This window comes from Thunnus albacares, chromosome 6, assembly GCF_914725855.1.
Source record: "Thunnus albacares chromosome 6, fThuAlb1.1, whole genome shotgun sequence".
Taxonomy (NCBI): domain Eukaryota; kingdom Metazoa; phylum Chordata; class Actinopteri; order Scombriformes; family Scombridae; genus Thunnus; species Thunnus albacares.
The window spans coordinates 9,798,401-9,817,879 of NC_058111.1; the positions used below are offsets into that span (position 1 = coordinate 9,798,401).

Genomic DNA, 19,479 nt, shown 5'->3' on the forward strand with positions numbered 1-19,479 from the left:
GAGCTAAAGATTAGTCTTCACAGCGGAACAAACTCAAGGTTCAAAATTATGTACAGAAGATTACTTCTGAGGACCTTGCAAAATTTCATTTATACACTCAAACTGCAAAAATATTTCTCTCTGCGTTTGAATCACTGTAAAAACAACTTCTGAATATCTTTGAAGAAAAAAGCTCAAAAGAGCTACTGGTGTGAAGTCAGAGACACTCTGATTGTTGCTTTGATTAATTCTGTAACCTGATTGATATAAGGCTGGTATTGCACATAAAACAAATAAATTAGTGTGTAGGGACACAGAATACCAAACTGCATAATATGAGAAGTAGTAGATAGAAGATATCAGAAGTGGATTATGCTGTGTAAAGTCTGCCATCAGGGTGTACTGTGCAGCCTTCTAGTGCTGAACAGGGAAACATAAGCTGTGATATAGGCTACATTAACGCAATAAAGTTTAGGCTATGTATCAGTCTAATCTACTGTATACTCTTACAGCATTAAGGTGCTCAATCAGATTGCCTACAAATAAGTAGTGATGAAAACTGTATGTCACATGAGTGTTCAAAAAACAAAGGCAGCAACAAAATGTTCAAATTCTGTTTTCTTAAGCTTAAAATATGTCTGTTAATCACTGGTTTATAACTCCCGGGAGAAATGGTAAATAAGTAAAGAATATTAATGTCTAATACAGGTTGTCAGTCATAGAGTTTGCAAATGACTTAATACAGCAAGGTGTTACATTGTTGAAGATGATGACTGAATTAAAGAGCAGCAATGCTCATGAGTGTGTTAAAAACTCATGAGCTTTTATAAATTTCTAAACATAAACTTCATGAGCTTCCAAAAGCTGCTTTCTATGTCCGAGCTGCCATATATCAGACCAGCAATACGTCATCCAGAGTAGGCGCTCATCACCACGCCCCTTTTTGGGGGAAAACAATCCTGCGTCCCGCTTAGACAGCAACAGCGTAAACAAAGGAAGTTAAAATATGTCTCCAAACTTCTACTTTAACTACCAGTTTAAATTAATAATGCTGTGCCAAAGAGTTGCTGTGTAGGTGGTTGCACCAACAATAAAGAAGAACAATAAAAGATCCTGATAGATCCAGGCTTCATGGCTCCAAGTTATATAAATCAGAAAGAGAAAGCAGGCATTGATAAAAATAAAAGAGACCTTCTAATGGCTTTGGACACAATTGGGATGGAATTATTGACAAGACGGCAGAGAAGAGCGCACTAATGAGAGGTATTCTGGCCACTAAGGTAGGACATGCTATGCTATTCTATTTGCTTGAGTGTTAGCCACTGCGACGCTCATTTGCCAGTGAGTGAAATGAGTCACCTGTGTTACTTGACCCTGTAAGATTAGCTTAGCTTATTTTAGGGGTGCAAAGACAAACCATTTGTACTTCCATGAATTTAATATTAACAGCTGTAGCCTAATGTTAGGAGCACAGATGCTTGTCAGCCACAGCACATATTGCAAAGGCAGGACAGTGGTAGCGAGCCTGTGTGCGCTTATCCACTTCGCAGAATTAAGGTAGCTAATAATTATATAAAAATTCATAGCCTCCTGTAACCTACATTATGTAAAGCATAGGTTGTAGTGGGGCCCGGGTTCCTTGTAGGTTAACAGTTACTGGTTGGGGCTGAGGCTAGACCGACCAGGCTAATTTATAGGCTATCACGTAGCTAGGTCAGTTGTCAGAGCACAGTGCTATTGCTAGCTAGCATACTATTTGTAGAGCAGGACTGAAAAGTAAAATATTTCACTGCTGCACTATATGCTTACCTGGAGACTCAATAAAGTTGTCCGGGTAGGACACCTAGGCCACTTAGTGGGGTTATTTCAGCAGCTTGACGCTGGGAGACTGAAGGGACATGACTGAAGACGGATCAAATTAATCTTTTCAATGTATCTTGCACATTCTATTGCAGGCAGGGTGAACATATATTTCTTTGACATAGTGTCTTTGGGTCATTTATAAACTAATTTAATTCCGGTGGTTTTCTATTGCTTTTGTTTTGTGCCCCTATTTTACATTAAATCTATGGCAAGTGCCATTTGTTTTCCCCCAAAAAGGGGCGGAAATGTGTTGCAAGCCAAAGTTTCCGGATGTGCCTGTCTGATGTATTAAGAGACGCACAATGATGCACGACCTGGTGTAAGGAGAACAACACCTGGACCCCTGAGGAATGGAATAAAGTAATAAGATTAGTTCTATCTCACTGACACTGAAAACTATTAGATCTGAAGGACAAAAGTTAAATGTCAAAGGGGATAAACACAAGAGGTGGGCAGAAGTTGCATTATAGCCTGCAGCTCTATCTTTGACATTTTAACTCACAGACACTGAATGCCCTTTAAAAAATTATCAACTCTCTTTAGAGGGTAAGTTAAGTGCAAATTAAATATGTTAGTTGACTATCACAAAGGTTCACATCACCCCAATAGCACTAAATGTTCCCTCACTGCAATGATGCACAATACTCGCAAAAAAAAATACTATTCTTGCACATGACTCATTGACCGGTGATAACCTTTAAAGTATTATATAATAATTTTATGGTAATTGTACTGGCTTCAGGCAATTACTTAGGGATTTAATGAGCTGAATGTAACTACTGTATCAGATTGACTTGTTGTCTAGACATGCACCCTGTGGCCTTTCATTGTTTTCCTAGTAACATTTGCTTGCTAATATGTAACTCTTCACTCCAAGCCTGTGTCCTGGAAAACCAAGATAAGCCCAGGCATGGTAGTTAATTTCAAGCAGCAAGACATTCCTTAGTATTCTTCACAGGGGAAGGGTTGATCTGAGCTCTGGACTTTTCCCTGGTTGTTCCATATATGCTTTTTGGTTTTCTCAACACTACATGAGGCAGAAAAACAAAAAGAATACAACTTGATAAGAAAACACTGCTCTAAGAACTCACCCATGCATCAAATACAATTTTATATGTATACATATTCTCATAAAAATACTTGAAATAGGTAATTAGAAAAAAACAACTGTGGTGCACAGGCTGAAATTGGAACAGCTAAAAAGCACAGACTGTTTTAGTGAGATACAGTATATGCTGCCTATAGCTCTGTAAAAAGAGACTATGATTGATTTACAGGGCGCCATGTACATTTTAACACAAAACATGGCTAGCTTTCACTTGCATTACTTGTCACTTGATGATCGCTCTTTTAAGCACTGCAACTGGAAACCAGTTTTTTTTTAGCCCCTTGTTAAAAGTTGACTTTTCAGAGATGAACTGTAGGTGCTAGAGGGGAACATGAAGTAAAAGATGGGAATGTTCCCTGACTTAGATAACCATACAGTTTGAGACTGTCATATATTTTTAGAAACGGAAGTCGGATACATACTTCACATGCAAACCAGCAGCACACGTTTTGTTTACAGCTAATCAAGTATATGGTAAATATCAAAATAATTTCTATTCATATGTAGATGAAGCTGCATACCCGCAGGGCTCACCTTCTACATTTGATCCCTCACAACTTGTCAACACAGGCGGTGTTTAGAGAGATGAACTGCACATCAGCACATTCATGACATCGCTACAGGCGACAGGAAGCAGCTTGACGCCTTGCCCCCACCAATACTGGGACCAACAGAGCACTTCTATCTTTCATCTCCTCTGACTGCATTTCCCTCCCATTTTTCAACTAGATAACTTCTCATATCCTTCCTATCAGGCTTCACTTATGGAGGAAAGCAGGTGGTGGAGGATGTGGTGAGACGAAGCTTTATCCACACATAAAATCCCCAAAGGGTTTCATCAACACCTTTTATGAGATGAGAACCCTGTTACTCAAGACACACTCCTATCAGGTTCATATGAAAGGAAAACCTTCTCAAGAGAGTTCACTTCAAACTATGTTACATTTTCAATTCCCCTCTACTGTATATATTTTCTTGGCATACTGAAATGCTGATGATATGAAAATGAAAGGAGCTGGTGTTTTTCCTGGTCTACATCATAGCACTCTAATCAAAAGACACAACAGCTTGAAATCAAAGACAAAGCAGTTATCAATTAAACTGTATTTGATGCCCAGCATCTTGATGCAACATTTTAGCAGTGCCAGCTTCATCTTTGATTATGGGATCAGGCAGCTGGCCCTGAGATGGATAGATGGTGGATGCTTTGTGAGTGCGTGTGTGTGTGTGTGTGTGTATGCATAAAACGTGTATACAAAGGAGGTGTAGCCTGCATCAGACTCTAATTCTGAAACTGAGGCTCAGCTGGAGAGACTTGTGACACTACAGCCTTAGCCCAGCTGTCAGAGGCTTATCATGCAGCAGGGCTGAGAGGAGCAGCTCCGGCACACTGCTGGGATTCAGGGGCCAAAAACACATTATCCAGAGTGATTTTGCAAAATTGAACAAAAGCTCTGCTTCTGTGAAGAGAGAGACACAGCGACGACTATAGCACCGCTGATTTGCAGAGGAAATATCACATTTCTCAAAACACGGTCTCATTGAATCGTTTGATATCTTACGGCCAAAAATAAAACAAGACACATATTGATGCTCCCATATGTGAGAGATTTTAGTTTCACTTTCATCATAGAAGTGACAGATTCCCATTGTGCAGTTTTTGATTTACATATTCTTAATCCTTTCCTGTTGCCATTGTAAGAAAACTTGCTTATAAATGTGATATTTGACACACATAATAAGTTTTCTGGAGTAGATGTGACTCCTGACTGATATCACAAACTTCAGTCTGTGAGCTTTTTTCAAAAAAGAGGGATTGTCTACAAATTCAGTGCTTGAACAACCTCAGTTCTGCTAGACCGATATCCTAAGGCAGGTATGACGACACATCATCATCCAGGGAACAAGCCTGGGCCTGGAGTTTCTATACTGCTGGGAATTCGCCTTTGCTTTGTTAACCTTGGCTCCACACACTTATTTTGGCAGCATATTAAGACAGAGGGAAGGAATCATCAAGTCGGGTTTCCCTTCTGTTTTCCAAAGGGAAAATGAGGGCACATCAGTGCAAGAGGGTCTTACGAGCAGCATTTCAGCATGTTTCAATACTATGTGATATACAATCACTACCAGAATGAAATATGTATATATATAAAATATTGCTATTCACTTTTCTAAGTCATTATCTATCATAAATGCAGAAGCAGAAGATGATTTTATGACTAAACATGGGGTATTTAAAAGTAATCTGCACGCAATAGAAAAAATGCAATGGAGAAAAAGAAACATGAAAATAACAGACATCTGCTAATAGAAATCCAACAGACAGAAACCCCAGGAAAAAAGGAAAAGCATTAATGAAATGGATAATTCATTTCATAAATAATTCAATAAAGCTTTCACCAACATGTTTTGGCTTACTCACCGTGTAGAATGAGCCAATCATTAATAAAGGCTTTTTAATCTTTTTTTTTTTTCTATGAGGAATTACATTGGTTCAAGTTTGTTGCATTACAATAAATGTTTCATCACCCTCTTACCGATGAGCACAGGTTCTTCACTTGTTTGGTTAGTCACTGCAGCACTATCCACGTATGCTTTTACTTAAGGCGTCTCTGCACATCACACGCACATTAAAGGAAGATAAACTTGCAGATCCACCAAGTTTTCTTGTGTTGAATAGAAATGACTGCTGCTGGAAAATAAGCATTGAAAAATATAACCGCAATGCAGACCAGTGAAAAAATTTTTAAAAGTTAACCACTGAGGACATAAGGGACCAGTGAGCCACCCAAATCACTCTCCATCTAAAACAAATGGCCTAAGTCCTCTCTGTAATTCAGTTTTTTTTAATACCCAAAGTGAAGCAGCTGTTACCCAGGAATCACTCTGTAATCTACTCACAGATGTTTTATCACAAAACATTTTTCCATAACAATAAAATTACTACCTAATATTTTATTGACTGCAACACAGATGGACTTTAAAATACAACTGGACCAGCCATGTAATTTGCTGAGGACAGAGGAATGCTAAACCACATCCCGCCCCCCCACCCCACAAGAAAAGTGTAGAGGAAGACAATTTCATTAATAACAGGATAGAAACACCGAGAGAAACTGCAGAGTCATCACCTGCACTGTGATGGGGATATTATACCATACACAAAGTCTATACTAACCTCACAACTGCATGTGAGTGCATGTCCTCCCTTACTTCTGTTGTGCTCTAGCACGCTACGGGGAGAAAGCTAATCCCTCCTAACCTGGGATTAGACAGGAGTGGAGACAAGGGAGATGGATTCAAGTATGCACTCGGTGTCCCGAGCGATTACTTGCCGATAACATGGGAGATATAGACAATTTACAGCAGATGTTACTGCAGGCTGAAAAGGTTCAGAGCATTTATTAGGTCACGGTACCAACGGTGACCTGAACTTATCCTGTTCCATGAAGCAGAAATAACAAACAAAACATGCTCGTTGAGGTAGGTGCTGCAGAAATTTGTGCATTGGAAACTGGAGAGGAAAGACATTCGTCTCTGTTTCAGGGTTGCCATGTAAGAAAAAATGTTCCAGTCAGGAATTTGCTCTGTGTTTTACACTGCAGACCGATTTCACTACAAATCTGAATTATTGATTTACATACTCTATGCACTTTAAATACTAAACAAGTCTTGCTAGTCAAATGGGAAACAGGAGGGGAACGTTGGACATAGCTGTGGAGTTTGACCTTCAGAGGTAGCACATTTCTATGAACTGAACAATCAATAATCTTTTGCTGCCTCTTTTTAGCTCCATGAAAGAAAAAAGGGGTGGTAGTGAGTGCCTGGAATGAAAAACAAAAGGCCACAGTAGTGTGTCTGTCAGTAGGAACATCCCTGATGCTGACTGACTGACTGGAGGCAGACAGGGATTCAGCTCCACAAACAACCTGCCTGGGAATGCCAGGGCTTGTGTGTGTTCAGGTAAGCTCACCTGAATGCACCCAAATCCTCAGGAGACAAGGGGAGGGCTGGAGTCCACCGAAACACAGCAATTAACTGACTTAGAATGACAGGAGCAGCCCCCTCCCCACCACACGCATACACACGTGGAAACACAAACACCCAGATACCAATCTCGTTCTAAACAAGACACTTTCTAAGTAATTAAAGAGGTTTCTGGCCCACACCCTCTGTTTGTGACTTCTCTGTCCAGGTGTGATGTTTCTCAAAAACAGTAAACAGACACCCACAAATTAATATGTGTAATTTCAGTCCTTAGTGATTATTCATTCAAAGCTTTGACAAGCTTGACAAATAGCGAGACACACAAGCAGCTCTGAGAAAATAAGCCCTGTCATCTCCTGTTTGGCAAAAGCACCTTAAATACAGCTGTAAAGGTACACGGTGGCAGCTTTCAGAGTTGAAAGAGAAACTGGAGACAGACGAGAAAATAACACAAGAAGTCCACAAATTACAGATGAAAAGTTAAAAAGCTGTTGACTATTATAAAGAATGCGCAGTATAAATTCGAGGTGACATTAGTATAATACTGAGGTTTGCTCTACCAAAACAGGGTTAAAAATAGCAGTGACACTTTCTATGACGCTCATGTCTATAATGCATTATAAACATACTTATAATGCATTATAATCTGCTTATAGCACTGTATAATTATAGTTATAAGCACTCATAAATATTCGTAATGCTTTATAACAATAATAATAACACATTATAAAGCATTTTATAATGACTTATAAGATCAAGTATCATAATACTTCATAATTGCTGGTCACTCACTGACATTTTTTTTACAAGGACCATGTATTATAATTCTCATAGTTGCAATACGTTATAATCATGTTATAACGCATTGTAATGTGATTATAAGTTACTCTAAGTGGTCATTGGGTGCTTTAAATGAAGTAATGAAATTCCTGAGGTATAGGCAGCTGGTTATAAGTCACTATAAGTGGTCGTTTTTTAATTTAAGTAAAGTGAAAAAAATATCATTAAATCTATGCAAAACATGGTAAAATTAATTTATTTGTTTAATGGGTCATAACAGATAATGAGTTGAGGACTGACACAATTTTTTGATGATGAACAACTGAATGATGGACATTTACATTTCATTAATGTAATTTTTCCCCAAAAACTCACTTTAAAGACTCAGTTGATTCAAATTATAGATAATAACTGAAACAATTACCAGTATCAGTACATTTTACTTTTATGTAAACAGTTCAAAAAACTTGGTAAGTGATAAGTATGCATAAATGCATTATAAAATAATTATAATGTATTACTACTATGAGAATTATAATACACTATGATGATACACCTTGCAAAAAAATGTCAGTGAGTGACCAGCAATTATGAAGTATTATGATACTTGACCTTATAAGTCATTATAAAATGCTTTATAATGATTATTGTCATAAAGAATTATGAGCATTTATGAGTTCTTATAACTATAATTATACAGCGCTATAAGCTTATTATAACGCATTGTATGTTATAATATGCAGGTATGTTTATAATGCATTGTAGACATAGAAAGTGTTACCAAAGTAGCAATGTTTCAGTCACACAGTAAGAATCTTTTTATTGTGACACTCATTAATTAAAAATGATAAGCATTTTGGTATGTGGCCTAATTGTCATGTTGTTATTTGTGGCAAAAAGCCCATCTGTTGTCTTTATGTAGCCAAGTTAATTGAGTGAAACAGCAACTTCTCTTCAAGTTTAAATTACATAAGCATAATTTATCCAGCTAAACAAAACAATTTACTCATGCTCAAACCAAAGGTCATTATTGCAGCCAATATAGAACTGTGCCAAATATTGGACAAAAGCTGGTTATGTCCAACGCAGTTTCAAATTTGTTAAATTTCGGCGTGAGCTCTCCATTTATAGTTAAAATGACACATCAAGCAGTAGATGAACTGATGCCAAGAAGAACTCTGTGGCAGCTAGGTTTAAGAGAGCCAAGACTGTGCCCTGTACTGAGACAATCAATCTCTCAGAGAAACTATGATCTCAGCCTCAACAACTCAAACAATGTTGTGGTCAGATGTCTAACTTCTATAAGTATTTGGATAGCATGTAATGAATGGCTTGGCACTTTCCATTCATACACCCTTTGTGAAAAAACATGCCAAGAGTAAATTAGTGCCCTGCCCTGTAATTAGTGCGGATTGTAAGTCATTTTATTTTTGGATTGAATATGGAGGCAGCAGAAATCCTATAACAATCAGTTATGTGGGGCACTGATCCCAGTACAGTAAACTTGCCTGGGAGCACAGGCAAAGTGACAATAGATAATGTCTGTGGTTTCCATTAGTTCTGAAACAATTAGTCGATGAATCGATCATTCAATTGGCAGAAAAGGAATCTACAGCAAAAGAGATAATTAATTGTTAAGTAGTAATTAATGAGTAATTTATAGGGCAAAATCTTTTTTTGAAAATGTTCTGTTTCCAGCCACTCATATGAGAGGATTATCTGTTTAATACTGCTGTAAAAGAAATTAAATTGAATATCTTTGTGTTTAGTTGGATTAAAGAAACTATTTGAAGACATCACTTTATAATAAACTGTTTTTTCACTATTTTATAGATTAAATGATAACCAATTAATTAACAAAAATAGATTAATGAAAGCAACCATTAGCTGCAGCGCTGGCTTCAATTCTCTCTAGTCGTATTGTATATATGTAATTTGAACATGACCACCAACCTGAAATACATATATATATGCCCACAAAATTTAGTTGCACACTAGCAGTCAACAGCAAGCTCACACATATACCCAAAACAGTGCACACATTTATGATTCATCACAGCCGTTGATTCCAAACTCCTGGAATCACACCGAACAGCTGCGACATGAAAAGTAACTTTTCACCCTAAAAAATTGGCAATCGCAGTTGGTAAATTTCCCAATGAACTTGAAGCGCTGAGGAGAATGTTTTCCACTGCTGAACATGACAGAGTGCAGCTGTGTGCCAGCGTACACCATTCAGCTCCTCCCCGACATGACTGTTCAAAGAGCTGAAGGCTCTGTCTGGGGATTTAGGGCAGCCACCAGCACAGCTTAAATCTTATTAAAAAAAACCTTCACTGACTGCTTCGCAAGCTGCAGTGCAGTACGTGTTGAGTCCTTATGGATGGGTCATCCAGCATGACTCTTCATCAATTTGTCAAGCCATTAAGGTGCCACCATGAAGCACAATTCCCACGTCAAAGACATTTTAGAGATGTATGATGTGTCTGACTGTTGCAATTTCATGTTTTGGTTTGAGTGCATAACTATGACAGAGTACAAAATAAAGACATATGTTGTTTTGAATCCACTTATCAAGTCTAAAAGCAATGTAAAAGATTGTAGGGAGTGTAAAAAGCAAATCTAATTGCCAGTTATGGAAGATAAACTACCAGTGTTGAATACAAATATGTCATCAAGCATCGAGCAAGCTAGAAAGAGAGACAGTGACAGAGAGAGACAGAGAGAGAGAGACCCTGTGAGATCCCCAGTTGAGCCAATAGCAACAAAAGAGCTCTGCATGGGCTCAACACTTGCCAGCAGCTCAGGTAAAACAATGTCGTACAGTATCGCCTCCTAATAAGGAGTTGCCCCCTGCATTTTAGTCATCACCCATTAGCACCGCATCCACCTGTTTAGCATTGATGTTCAACTGTCTATTATTCAATTGAAGCCACAGATTAGTCTCTAGTCGAGAGATGAGAAAATGTGTACAGGGGCCCACTGAGGTGCTTGTGGGAAAAGAGGGCCCCTATTAGAGAGGTCCTTTGTGCTCACTTATCACCACTGAAGGGTAGCAGAAAGGACACACTGTCAGGCACGCTGCTTCTGCTAATCGACAACACCGGCATGATTGCCTCAAACCATTCATTGAGCCTGTGCATGATTACATGTAGAAAGAAGTCTTCGCTAATTGTTCTACTAATTACTTACTTGCTAAATCAATCATTACTTTCTAAATCAGGAGGCCCTTGCATGAAAAAATAATGGACGGGGTGTTATAAGACTGAGCTGCGTAGTCTCTACTGCACAGTAAGACTACAATGAATGTTCAGATACAAGGTTAATAAGCATGGCAACTGTGACATTCAAATTTTTTGCTGTTGGTTGAGTGGAAATCAACAGAGCATGATAGATCCAAAAGCTATCTATAAAAAGCGTATTTTTTACTTTTCCTGGCTTCTTCTTCACTGCATGCCTATTTTCCCATTTGCCCATGCTGAAACAAGAAAATGTGTGAATTCTTCTGGAAATCTCTCCAATTTGTGCACAACTTTTGCTTAATAACTCTGCTAAATTAGACACATTATAAAGGTGCATGCAAGCTGCTCCTTTCCCTTTTAAAGAAAGCTGAGTTTCAAGTTAATCTTGAGACAGTGTACATAATTCAATATTTCATCCTCCAAAGTCATCATAACAAGGAATCATTTCAACCATAATGTTGTGCTTTCAACTGAGTATAACTTAAAGAAGGCATGTTTAAATAAAGTAACTTACCATTGTCTTCAATTGAGAAATAGAAGATGTCATTTGTAGCATTGTCGCCGTCTCTCAGAACATAGCATATGTTCATGTCATCAATTTCAGCTGAAAAATAGATAAATTCATATTAATATCCATGATATCCTACCTGTAAAAATTCCCATAATTTTATTTGACTTAAATGTCAGTAACCACCCCTGAGCCCTGCTTTAAGAAAAAAGCTGAGGTTATGTGATGAAATGTTCACGCTGCACAGTGTCGAGGGGAATTTGAAATGAGAAACTGCCTGGTAACAAGAGCTGTATATCTATTAGACTCCTGAATGATACTGAACATTAAGAGAAGCTTGATTCTTGGGGCTACATCACTGTGGTCTGTTTGTCATCCCATGTGTTGGTAGACAGGGTTCTTTATATCCCTGGATCTAGAAGAAGTGTGAAGTTTACAGTCCTTGCTATCTTCAATATTTGATGTCAAAACATTTCCCTTCAAAGGGACCATTGCATAAAATACATAGCCACAATTTTCAAATGCCCAGTAAGTAGTGTCTTTATTTACTGTCTGTTTACTCTTGTGAGAACTCTTGAAATATTGAACAGGCCTCTTGGGGAAATCATCTCACAGTGACTCTGTAAATAAAAGCAAGGAATACACTGATGTGCACTGTATCTTCTGTACTCATGTCTCTCAGTGTTCCGCTGTGAGACTACCATGCACTCTCCCTTTAACATCTTTACATGTTCACATTATCTATCATTATGTCTGTAATTCCCTTGTCTTCTGTTGCAAAATATTACTCTGGTAATGTACAAATCACCATTGGTTCTCTCCCAGAGTGAGATACATTAGGTACTGTTTGAAAAATGCACTCCTCTAGTGAGATCTGGTCAGCCTGAGGCACTGGCATACTTCGTCTCTGTAAACAGGCAGTCTCTTGAGTTGAAACAAAAACTTTGATATTTGAAGTCAACATTTTTCTGGCAGCAGAGAAGAGTACATTTAGCAGAGTGGGTAAATGTAAAAGAGTGTGGGTTAAAATACCTATACAGTAGATTACAAGTCTAAGAGAATGTCACAAGATTAAAAAGCTGATTGAAATGCTGCTCTCTTACCCTGTGTGAAGGTGGTGATAGTGGCATTTCCTTTGCCGAGGTTGATCAGGTAGCCATGCTCTGGGGCAACGCTAATCCTAAAGGTCACAGAATCCTGAATGCTGTCTCTGTCCTCTGCTTTAAGAGTCTTACTGGTGATCACAAACCCAAGGTGACCAGTCTCTAGAACCCGCAATGTTGGGGCACCCTTGTTCACCACAATCTGCGGTACTCCATTATCCACTGGGAGGACAGTAATCTTCATCATTTGGGGCTTTCGAGTCCCAAATGCTGTATCAGGGAAGACATAAAAGTCTGTGTGAGTGCCATCAGTGACAGTGAAGGAGAAACTGTCCTCAGCACTCTCTGTGCCATCATGCTTGTAGCTGATCATGTTCTCATTCAGGTCCTGCTTTGTGAAGGAGGTGACAGGCCGGGTGTTGTTGAAGAGCAGGCGACCATGAACTGGGACTTGAGTGACTGTGAATTTCAAGAGGCGGTCAACAGTGTCTCTGTCCTCCACTGTTAGCTCAAAAGGCGTGATGAGTTTGTTTTCTCCCTCTGTCACCACCAGGCCGTGTACTGTCACCACAGGCTTTTTATTGTCTACATCAGTGATGGAGATGCGGAAAGTGCGGAACACAGGGTTGTAGCCATCAGTCACTTCAAATTCAAAGCTATCCATTTTCACTTCATCGTCAGAAGTGTGGATGTAGTAGATTTTGTTGCCGGCCAGCTGGAGCTGTGTGAAGGACGAGATGGGCATCCCAGGTGTGTCTGTGCACTCAAGATGTCCTCTCATTGGAGCTCGGGTGATTGTAAAAACCAAGTGTTCATCTGGGCTGTTAAGGTCGCTGGTACTGAGCAGGTCTGTTGTCAGAGAAACCCTGCCACCCTCTTTAAGGGATACCCCTTTACTGATTACATCTGGGAAAACCATGTCTATGCCACCCACTGTGACATAGAAGTATCTGTCAATCAAAGGGTTAATACCATCTGTCACATCAAATTTGATGAGGTCACGAATGCCTTCTTGCCCATTATGAATGTACACAATCAAACCCTGGTCCACTTCGTTCTGTGTGAAGTTCATCCCGACAGTGATGTTTTGCAATGTCCCAGAAGGCATTGTTTTCTGCAAATACCCCTGACCAGGCCCATAGCGAATGATGTAAGTTAACGTGCTATCCTCAGAGTCCAGATCAGTAGCTTTTAAAACGTTGCTGTTTATGACTTTCACGTCACCTATCTCAATTTCAAGGCCATCATTGATTGCCATCCTCGGGGTTTCGTCATCCACGGGAATAATCATAACTATTACTGTTTTCTCCACACTGAACTTTCCATCTGTAAGAACAATATCAAAGCTGTCCTCTGTGGTTTCCGAGTCATCATGCTCATACACAATGCTGGAGGCCTCCTTGATCTGATCCAAGGTGAAGTTAGAGACAGGGACAGTACCGGTAGTGAGCTGATTCAGAATAAATCCATGCTTGGGGGGTTTGGTGATAATAAATGTGAGCTGATCAGAGGGGAGATCTGCATCAGCACCATTCAGAATGGGAGTGTCGATAACTATGTTCATGCCCTCCATAACTACAAACTCTCTCATGTAAATCTCAGGCTTTTCATCATTAGAGGGGATTATGGAGATAGGGAAAAAATGCCTTTCAGAGAAATTGATGCCATCAGAGCATCTGAATGTAAACCTGTCCTCCACTGGCTCAACTCCTTTGTGAATGCTTTGAACATAGTAAATGTGATTCTGTCTGATGTCCTTGATGGTGAAAGCACTAATAGCTGTCCCGGACCTGGATTTCTCTGAGCCTGGGGCTGGAGAGATGTTTTCTACATATCCTGAAGTTGGCTGTACAATGATTGTACAAAGGAGGTCATCATTGGGGGTGTCGACATCATCAGCACTTATATAGAGAATTTGAATGACATTTTTCCCTCCTTCAGCAACAGTGAACTGTGGCCCCACAAAGACCTCTGGAGCTTGGCTGTCCAAGGGAAGAATAGTTACATGCACTCTGACACCTGTGATCTTATTGCCTCCAACAGTCCACTCATCAGACATGTCCGTCAGAGTGAGATTGAAAAAGTCCTCCTTTGTTGTCAAGCCTATCTCCCCGCTAGTATGAGCATAGACCACGAGGCCGTTGATGATATCAGCTTGGGTGAATGTGCCAGATGGGACACCTTTCACGAGGATTTCACCAAATGATGGCGGGTCCTCCACAATGAAGGTCAAACGAAGGTCGTCTGTGTCTTCATCTCTTCCCTGAATGACATTACTTGTAATTTCTGTTGCCCCATTTTCCAGTACATCTATAAAGGAGCCAATTGTGCCAGCCGGAAGACTGATAGTTGGAGTCTCATCATCAATAGGCTTCACACTAATCTTTATAATAATTGGGACAACGTGGACACCATCACTGACATCTATTTGAATTGAATCGACTGTCGATTCATCTCCATTATGGATGTAGGAAATTCTACCATTTCCAATATCCTCTAGGCTGAAAGTGTCTCCTTTTGTCATGTCAGTGAATGTAAACTGCATCTGGCCATGCAGAGGAGGCTGAGTAATAGTAAAGGATATCAGTTTGCTGTCTGTGTCTGTGTCAGAGGTGTCCAGCTCGGCACTTGTGATGACATGTGTGCCACGTTCGAACACAGTAAACCCAGAGTTGGTTATTTGAGGTGGCTTGTTGTCCACAGGCTTTAAAAATATAGTGAAAACCCCATCTACACTATTTCCAGAAACATCTTCCACAGTGTATCTAAACTGCAAAACATGAGTGGTAATTCCAAGCTCGAGATCAGGAGGTTTGTAAGCTATTTTATGATGGTTAATTTGTGCCTGAGTGAAAGTTGTGACTTCAGTGTTTGGCTTTTCAGTTAATACCAGAGCTCCCAATACAACAGGGCTGTTCTCATCTGTGTCCGTCGGTGGCTGGATGATTGTGTATTTGAGATCCCGATCCTCTGAGTCGAGGTCAGTGTAACGGAGGAATTTCTTTCGGAAGTGAGTAAGCTGATACTCATGCACAGTTATTTGCAGAGTTGTGCCGGGATATAGTTCAGGTGGGAGGTCGTCAACTGGGAGAATTTTGATGATGAATGAGCTCTCGCCTGATTGGTTTGGTGGGTCATTGTCATCCTGAACTCTAAACACAAATTGATCCATGACCGTGCTGGTGCTGTGGGGCCCAATGTGTTTGTAAAACAGTTTACCATCAGTTATGTCCTGCTGCAGCCATTCAGTCACTACTTTCTCATACATTTCATCCTCCGTATTAAACTTCCAGGTTGACGGGTCCTCTGGGGCCTCGGACTGACGCAGCAGCACTTGCCCAATTGTGGAATAGGGAGGCTCTATTGTGAATTTTATTGTAGAATCCTCTGAGTCGATGTCTGCTGCGCTAAGCATGAGTGAGGAGATTGGCATCATTTGGTTTTTGAATATAATTAAACCAGTGTTGGCATTGATTATAGGAGGCTCATCATCAGTTGGAACAACAGTGATTGGAAACAGAAACTCCACCTCATTTGCGCCATCTGTCATTCTGAAAATAATATTATCACTGTATGTGTCACTGCCATCATGTTGATAAATGACAACTCCAGCATTGAGGTCAGCAGGGGTGAAAAATTTCCTCCTGGAGCCCAGAACAGTTAAGTCTCCATGCCTCAGTCCATCAATTACAGTTATTTTGACTTTGTCTAAATTATCTTCGTCACTGATTTCCAGATTTTGTGAACTGGACAGAGGTCTAGACTGTCCCTCATACAGTAACTGTCCAGTGTTTTTAGTCACCACAGGAGCCAATGTGTTCATAGGCTTAACAACAATCATGAAAGCAAAAGGGTCTGACACAGCCCCCTCTGTGTCTACAACCTCAAACTCAATCTGGAAAATCCGCTCAGTGTCTGAATCCACAGCAGGGGGTTTGTAGGCGATTTTCAAGTCTTTGAGGTCTCCTTGGTAAAATGAGGTTATTGGTAAATTCCTATCATCTGTGCTCACTATGTAGCCTTCCTCATAGGACAAGGGAGATGTGATGTTGAAAATTAATTCGTCAGGATTAGACTCAACATCCTCTGCAGCCAGCATATCAGTGGTTATAGCTGTCATTACAAACTGGTCCACTTCCATCATCATCATTGCCACAAAGCTTGGTTTAGGAGCTGTGTTTTCCTCTCCATCTTTAATCCTCACCAAAATTTGGAAGAATTCCTGCTTTAGCAAATTACCCTCTTTATCATGTAACTCCACAAGCATTGGAATGTAATCTCTGTTTGGTGACTTCAAAGCAAAAGTGTGCTGATAACGGATGTTCAGTTTAATGAATTCATCACAATCCACCATTGTTCCAAGGCTGCCGTCATCCACAAGTTTTCCATACCTGGGCAGCACGCTGCCACTGGAGAGAGGGGCGATTTTGCATTGTTGTGCGCTTCTGTCATAGGTGAATTCTAAAATTCTTCTATCGATGGGGTTACTTATGCCGAGCACTTTCTCAACGGTGAGAGGCATGTTTTTGGTCAGCACTTCCAACTGTGTGAAAATGACTTCCACCTCCATCATAAAAGGTATTATAATGGTATCCGTTTGGGTGTCATACCTGAGTTGTAATTTCACTCTGTCCCTCGGTGGACTCCTGGAGCCAAAGTGAGAATACTTCACGTCGTTGGGGCCGAATTCACACGGAAACTTTTTCGGAGACAGGTGTCCGGGCCTTTGAGACAAGGGATCATTGTCCAGGACTGTTATGCTGCATCTATCACCGGGCTGAACTTGGATAACCAAATCGTTGATGGGATCAATGAAGACTGATCTCCCGAAAGGCACGCGGATCCCATTATTGGCAACCAATATCGTGTCCTCTGACAGCTCGGACCTCAAGGCGTATGATAATCCATAGCTGTCAAAAACCTGCGCAACTGCATCACCTGTCAGAATCACCGCAAGCAGAATCAAAGCAGCGCCGGTCCCGTGCAGATGCGAGGGAATAATCCAAGCCATTTGTAGTGTACACCCGCAGAGGAGACGCGTTGAACTTTGCGCATAGGCTACACCCTGATAAACTAAATACAGCGGTTAAAGTTGCAAGAATGTAAATCAGAGTTGGATAATATCACGCACCTATTGGCACTAAGGTGCACCATTCTCTCACAGCAGCTGTACACTGATAACCTGAACTTCATACTCCTGCTTTGATGGAGTAAAAGGAGTTACGCCCTCCTCTAAGCCGATTGGTTGATATCTCCGCTGGAATGCGTTTGTCAGGATTTGAATGGACATGGTTTGTGTCATTCATGGGAGACAAAACGATACCGCGTGGGCTCATCAGGTTGGATAAGGTAAGAAAAAAGAGGTGAATATGGTGGTGTTTTGGCATAAGGTATGATTTAAAGCCTACAGTATAAGCAGAAATTCAATATATATTCGAATTATTTCATTTGAGACGCATAAAGCACACAATCTCTCTATGTGGTTTTAAATATATACATTTATTCTCACATCAGAGGTATTTTCTCTCTTCAGACTGTTATTAATAACGAGGAAAAGCAATCGGAAGTACAACTGTATAAAGCAGTCTTGACTGATAATCTGACAGGAGCAAAGCTTTGTCTCCCTCTCGTGGTTTGCGCTGATGGTGATGTTTTGCACATTTTCAACCAGGCATCTTTTTTTCCAAATGAAAATCAGGTCTATCATGAGATTCTTATGTCAACAGGTTCTGCATTGCATGTGCACCACCACCATACAATGCTGTGTATTGTTTGGCAATGGACTCATAATGGAGTAAAATCACTGTAGCTGCTTTTTAATGTTTGAGGCAATGCATAACCACCAGAGCTGATGGCGAGGAAGCACTGCAGGGATCTGACGGTCATGCAATGCAGGCAGTCCATGTGGCCACAGCACAGCTACTCCTCTCAACAGATTTCACCCTGCAAAATAGCCCATGATCCACTCTTAAATCATGAGTCAAAAGTTCTATTTAGTTGAGTCATGCAGAGACATTGTCGTATTTCCTGCGATGCTGCTCTCTCATCACACAGGTCCTCCAGGTGGCAGACACTTCCCCCAGGAGAGCATTCTCCTCTGAGTCTTAACAAGCCCAGTCATGATCCGGTGTCTCTCTGCACCACTCATCTGTAGAACCAGTGTTGATTAAGAGGACACCCACAGACACTGTGCAGCACAGCAAGGCAGGTCAAAATGACTCAATTATATTAAAAGCTGGCTTGATTTTGGCACGACAAGCACTGTTGCACATCCAGACAAGAATCACAGATCTTTTAGAATAGATAGTGTGTATGGGTGAGTTTGAGTGTGTTGAACATGGAGAGGGAGTCATGCAAAATTTAATATTGTCTACCAAAAACAGGCTTTTATATGGTGTTTTTACTACTTTCACATTCATATAAAATGTCAGTAAATTGGGAAGAAATGATTCTTCTAACACAACTATGGCATTTATTGTACTGTACATTGCTACAGACACAGCTGTTCTGTATGTTTGGTCTATTCTAGCCTTTGTAGATATTAGATGTACACACTTATCTGTGCTCCCCTGTTAATGTGTAGCATAGAGCTTTTTATTGCCTGGAAGAATTTGACTTTGACTGTACTGAGTCCTCTTTGATCCCTTTTAGATGATTTTCATTCCATCCACAAACTCCTGGGTGCAACCATTGTGTCTGCACCTACCTATAGTTGCGCATTAATGACACACAAACCATCTCTCAGCTGGCATGTGTTGAAATCAGTACACAGTAGCTGCCATAACAAACTGCGCAGTTGAGATGCAGTGGACACTGTTGACAGGGTCCAATTATAAATATAGCCAAGCAAACTGCAAGGCAAAGCCCCCAGGCCTTGACAGCTCCTAGTTACAAGAGAAAATGAAAAAG

General features: G+C 40.3%; 1 protein-coding gene across 1 annotated transcript in view; it reads right to left on the reverse strand.

Moving 5' to 3' along the window:
- frem2b (FRAS1 related extracellular matrix 2b) overlaps positions 1-17,882 on the reverse strand; it is a 61,102-nt gene extending 43,220 nt beyond the window's left edge. Inside the window, exons 1-2 of the mRNA XM_044354818.1 lie at positions 12,571-17,882; positions 11,474-11,563 (exon numbers count right to left, since the gene is read on the reverse strand). Of these exons, the coding sequence (XP_044210753.1) occupies positions 11,474-11,563; positions 12,571-17,581 (5,101 nt within the window). The 5' untranslated portion in view covers positions 17,582-17,882. The remainder of the gene's footprint in view (positions 1-11,473; positions 11,564-12,570) is intronic.
- Between the last annotated feature and the right edge of the window lie 1,597 nt (positions 17,883-19,479).